Here is a 5,797-nt window from a genome sequence, read left to right as displayed (position 1 = left end):
CCACGTGCATTTGAAGTCTTCCGCTTGCATCTGGCTTCCCGATTTCCAAAACTTTCCGTGTTCTCCAACTTAAAATCTATACAACGACGTCATAGTGATTTTACAATGTTCATGCGATATGTATCCCAACATGTGGCGCGTAAGCAAGAGAAACATGGAAAAAAATGGCAAAGCTCGACAGTTCTTACTGTGGCAGAGTATAATTAAATGAAAAGAAATATCCAGGGGATTTAATTGATTCAAAAATGAAATCAGTCAGTAATCCCAACTGCTGATAAAAGAAGGCAAATTGACGCAGGTGATGCACCCGTTATAGTTTCTTAAAGCGTGTGTTAAAAAAAACGCACAAAGTTACGCTTGATTGCACATGCACTGTAAATTTAAATCCACCCCTTTAGGTGGTAATTACCACCTAAAACCGTGGTCCCTAAAAGGTGGAACTGACCACCCTAAAATACAGCGTGGAAAATACCACCCTATAGCTTTCCACCCCTAGAGTGACTACTTTCCACCTTTAAAGTGTGTACCGTAGGGTGTGAATGTCCACCTCTTTTCAAGCATGTTATTCTCCACCCACAACAAAAATACGTCATGGTTTTTTATTGAGACAATGCAGGGCCATATATAAACAGATAGGCGTACTGGGTCAAGTCTCAATAATGACATGACAAAAAAAGAACCAAGGAAAACAGAATGGTGAAACGTAAAAATATACACCATGCACGGATACAGTACACAAAAAGGAAAGCACTTCAACTTAGAGCCAATTGATTACACGCTGAACTGATATATTAATGCCGGTTGGGATCTTCAAAAGATAGCTTAACAACTGGAAAGTATTGTTAAGCACTTGTGGAAATTGGATATCAAAAATCCAATATGCAGCAATTAGTATGACAATTGCATCCTCAAAACAATCACAGTTGCACATCCAACATTTTTGTACATAAATGGATATTGTTGTCCCAGTTAAAACCATACAGGGATATGGTGTATCCACCTCTTCATCCTAAAAGAGCATTAATCAATACAAACTCAAAACAATATATTTTTGCTGTCCATTAAGCATTACATACCTCTTCTCTGTATTGTATGAACTGATTTAACTGATTGGTACCAAACAAAACAGGAATAAAACAGAGGACTTCAGCAGAACCTTAAAAACATTGAATTTATAAACATACATATTATTACTTACATACTACATACTTTCTTTTAATACTAACATTATACAAATGGTGTTTATTAACTGATTAATAATGGCTGAAAATGGGAAATGAGTTATTAATAGACCACAACAGAAAGCGTTACTAGTACAGACCACACAGTAAATGACATAATATTTACTTCGCAAAATCTTTGGATGCATACCTTTTCCTTTTAATAGCTGAATTATCTTCTTTGGAGCCAATTTTATTTTTTTTTCTAATTTTTGGTTCAATTTTTTGATACAGCCAGATGATATACTTTTAAGATTTTCTCTTAAATCTTGGTTGAAAATTCTTTGAGCCTCACCAAACACCTGACAAAATATTAGAAAGTTGAAATATTGTGGTTAAACCAGTGATAAAAACAACATTACATTTACCACCATTTTTAAAACCAAGCATAATAATCTCATATGGCATTAATTATCTCATGGAATACTCACCACATCAGGAAATTGCAAAGCTGGGTATTTTTCAATTAGGCTCTCCACGGTCAAGGTTCCCTCACGGACTTCATTTCTTCGAAATGTGTAAGTTCTTCCCATTCTATCCAAAATTGACTCCATGTTTTTTACATTTTTTCGACACTCTTTAGCCATATGTTTGATGTGCATTTCTATGCTGTGGTCGTCTTCCAGACTGTCCTACATTCAAAGAATATGGTGTTACATATATGTTAATGGCTGCTATAGAGTAGATATTGAACATCTATTAAAGAGATAATATATATATATATGTTTCTATACATTTAAACTGAAAAACCTTATCAAATTGGGCACACTGGCGTTTTGCTGGAATGATGTCATCTTTGAGCTCTTGTGATGATCTCTTTCGTTTGTGCCCAAATTTGTTCTTCATTTTTATCACCATTTCGTTGGTTGTCATTGGTCTTCGTGCATCTCTAAATTTTTGACGAATGCTTTCAATCCATGTACCCTGTTACAAAATCATGAAAGTGGTTTTATACACACACATACAGTTTTTTGGACACATACAGCAGGGTTTTTGGAATTCTGGTCCTTTAGCTCAGGAAACTGTTTCAGCAATTCCATGATCACATGCTGATACTCCAGGTGTGTGGGATATCTTTTTATGAAAAACAGCAATGGATATTTGTGATCAGTATTACCTAATAACCCAAAAAAATGTGCTTGTCAGCTTACAGTGTATGAGCAGACATTGAATGAAATAATATCTGACAAACTTGTCTTCTAGCTGAAGAACCAAGTCTGCCATTAGAATCATGAATAGCCTGTCGCACCATAACAGGTAGGGCGGGCAGTTTGTAGCCAACAATCCAATCGGTGTTACTACATGTGGCCACTGGTTCATCTACAGGTTTGTCTGGGTCAAAGTTGTTAGATTTAAGAAAATAGTAAGAAATATTATCTGCAATAAATATATATACTTGCTGCAACATCTTCCTCAGAACTTAAAGGCACAGTGCTGGCCACAGAACTGGACGAACATACATCTTTAAAAAAGCAAACCAGGTTAATTTTTTTAATTTTTATTATATTTTAATATTTAATTATTTACCTGTAGGGAGAACAAGCAGTTTGGTCTTGTCTGGCAAATTTTCAGGCACATCAATGTCCTCCCAATCCTGAAAGTCTTCGTTCCATTGTTGCAAACGAAAATTAGCCACATCAAATGTGCATTTGATTTTTTGAATAATTTCACTTTTTTCACATTTCAAAACTTGTTTCCTATCATTGCAGCTAATATGGTATTGACAACTCATGTTCCTGTTAAATTCTTAAAAAAATGGTTAAATTCGGATTGAAACACACAAAATACAGGTCAATTGACATGATCAATGAGTACTATAGCAAAATCATACTAATACAATTAACAATGTATGTACATAAAGGCATGTGCCAGGCCAGTCTATCAACAATGATTTCTGTGGTCTGTTACAAAAAAATTCTGTATTGTAGTCTAACCATCTGTTTATCATCACATTTATATAAATCATGGGGGTGTCCACACAACTCCATCCCAGGTTTAAAAAATAGCATTGTCTCTGTTTCAATTACAGCATAACTATGGTAATGTGAAATAAAAGAAAGAGTTTTTAAAAATGAACCACAAATGTATGTTATAGATTTTAACACAACAATGTTCTTAATTTGAATAAACATGGGAACATCATCTAACACATCCAAGACAAACACATCTTTTACAGAATATGTTATTCCATTTTCAGTGATCCATTTCGTACTGATAGCTGTTTCATTGGGTTGAAATCCTAACTCTGTGTGTAAGTAACTAGAAAATGCATGTGGCAGCTCATCTACAAGTATAGGTTTTCCTATTACACTGTCAACATCTCCAGTGAGGCCTGCAATGTCACACTGCTCATAGCACTTCATTGATTGGATGCGACTCGCAACTGTCATGCAAATATTTTTGAAATTTTTACATCTTTGGGCCACTAACTTTAATTTTCTATGAAAAGATTCAAACCGCATGCACCATAAATTGCGCAATGGGCCATAAATTTCTAACAAACGAGGATAATGAAGGAGAAAATGTAGTTTGGGTTTGACTAAGTCTGGAGCAAAAGCAGCAAACAACAAATACAATTCTTCAATCAAACATCTTAAATGATCACTAATGTTCGTGCTGGTCATTGGAGCCAAAATAATATCCATAATTTCGGAAAGCAAAGAGTATAAATGCCATGCTGTATCCCCATAAGGAACAATATCTCCAATAATGAAAGGCAAATATCTAAACAAGCATAATGTTTCACTGGCAGAAAGTGATATTTTCCCATTTTGCATTATTACATTCCCAGGGAGAGCACGTGGCTTATTTTTGTTCTCACATCTTCCAAATTTGAACTTCTTCAATCTTTCATTAACAAATGCAATTGAACATATACCACTATCTTGAAAATGTTTAAATATTGCTTGCATGACAGATGGAAGCACTCCTTCCAAGCAATCGTGCATTATGTCTGGGGGAAAGGCAGTCACAGGTGAAAACCCCTGAATAATATGAAAAGCACAACTTTTTGCCACTCCATATGCTGACACCAGTGTGTCATCAATGCTTACTGCAGCTACATGTTGATTGTGGATAGATGGTGTTCGGAGCTTAAAATCCGTTTCTCTGCATTTTGTTTTGATATCTGCATGGGAACACATGCAAAACCTACATATACACCCACTGCTAAAGCATCTTCTAAATCCACCTAGTTGATGTGCCCCAAGGTTGTCTGCCGATATTGTGGCAATTGTCCCAAAAACACGAGTCCCAGCACTGTCCATTTGCGCCGATACATGTGGTTGTACAAGCAACCCTTCGAATTCCAGTTTCTGAATGTCATTAATAAGAGGAGCCACAATTGGATCAAGACCATAAGATTTTAATGTTTCCCCTTTTACCAATATCGACAAAAAAATATTCCTCAGTTGTGAACAGTACTTTGGACCTATGTTACCCACATAAAAATAAAAACATGCCAGTTTATTTTTGGACTTTGATGACCCAAGTGGATTGCATAGCTCTAATTCATCGAAATAGAAGTGCAGTCTAAGCAAATCTTTTTTACCCTGAAAATAGGGGTGCTCATTGAACAATATTCCATTTGTAAAATCTACATTTTTTCTTGATTCTGTGGTGGCATTTTTTTTTATAGAAGCCCATACATCTGAATGTTTCAAATATTGCTTTAGAGTATTAAGCACAGGTATATATTCAAATGAAGACTTATCATCTAAATGAATAGTGATGGATTCCACCAGTCCAAGGGTTCTGCAGTAGTTTGTAAAATAATTCTTACATTTTAAAGAAGCCCAACTTCTTACCAAAAATTCTTCATCCAACAAAGCCATATCCATGTCAGTTCCAGGCCTTGGGGTAAGCTTACCCAATATATTTGAATGAAAAGAAGAAAACAATCCTATTGTATCATCCATTATATTCATGTAAGTGGAATTTGAAAGAACATATTTCTCTTTTAATTTCAAACAAAACTTCGCAAGTTTACATTCAAAATCCTGCCCAGGATTACCATATTCCAACATTTCAAAATCCGCAGAACTACAAAACACTTGAGTACTTTCTTCATTCGGTTCTTCAGCAACAAAAAAATCTAGATTGGAATGATCTCTTTGCAAGTGCTTCTCATAACTTCTAATGCTTGAATATGTGCAGTGACAGTTATTAATTTTGCACGTGTAAGAACTGCTAACTAAGTGAGACTGTTTCAGGTGATGAAGCAATAACCTTTTTTCACATTTAACCATACAATTAGCACGAGGACACGGTATTTCCATTGTTTCTATACTGTATAAGCTACATATCTACAAATATATTAAAATATTACTAAATAGACCATCCAACTAAGAACATTATACTGGCACAAATACTTCAACTCTCAACAAATCCAATCCTACTATAAACTGAGAAGAATGCGATCCATCACCAGACTAACGAGACAGCTCCTTTTCCCCTCCCGCTACCCGGTTTGAAGACCTGCTGTGCTGAAACCCCGCCAAAACTATGCCTATTGTTCGCTCATTATTGAGTTATGACCTCCTTCCAATATTAACCAATCGGAGCGTCGTCTTAACTTG

The 5,797-nt window shown here is 35.5% G+C and overlaps 3 protein-coding genes across 3 annotated transcripts; all 3 read right to left on the bottom strand.

Moving 5' to 3' along the window:
* Nucleotides 1-757: 757 nt before the first annotated feature.
* On the bottom strand, nt 758-2,260 carry LOC145887819 (sterile alpha motif domain-containing protein 3-like). The gene is made up of 6 exons (XM_082979020.1): nt 2,204-2,260; nt 1,971-2,144; nt 1,652-1,852; nt 1,372-1,522; nt 1,077-1,156; nt 758-1,009 (listed from the first exon to the last, which is right to left on the bottom strand). Exons 1-6 carry the CDS (start codon nt 2,258-2,260, stop codon nt 758-760), a joined length of 915 nt encoding a protein of 304 aa, XP_082835146.1.
* Nucleotides 1,976-3,105, bottom strand: LOC145906617 (uncharacterized). Its single transcript, XM_082994078.1, has 3 exons — nt 2,748-3,105; nt 2,617-2,682; nt 1,976-2,552 (listed from the first exon to the last, which is right to left on the bottom strand). The coding sequence occupies exons 1-3, from the start codon at nt 2,950-2,952 to the stop codon at nt 2,368-2,370; spliced, it is 456 nt and encodes a 151-aa protein (XP_082850204.1). The 5' UTR covers nt 2,953-3,105; the 3' UTR covers nt 1,976-2,367.
* LOC145887803 (uncharacterized) lies at nt 2,991-5,137 on the bottom strand. The gene is made up of 3 exons (XM_082979019.1): nt 5,027-5,137; nt 4,411-4,534; nt 2,991-4,347 (listed from the first exon to the last, which is right to left on the bottom strand). The coding sequence occupies exons 1-3, from the start codon at nt 5,135-5,137 to the stop codon at nt 3,125-3,127; spliced, it is 1,458 nt and encodes a 485-aa protein (XP_082835145.1). The 3' UTR covers nt 2,991-3,124.
* Between the last annotated feature and the right edge of the window lie 660 nt (nt 5,138-5,797).

The sequence above is a fragment of the Ascidia mentula genome, chromosome 1 (genome assembly GCF_947561715.1).
Source record: "Ascidia mentula chromosome 1, kaAscMent1.1, whole genome shotgun sequence".
Classification (NCBI taxonomy): Eukaryota; Metazoa; Chordata; class Ascidiacea; order Phlebobranchia; family Ascidiidae; genus Ascidia; species Ascidia mentula.
Note: the sequence above shows the minus strand (reverse complement) of the source record. Positions and strands in the feature narration are given on the sequence as shown.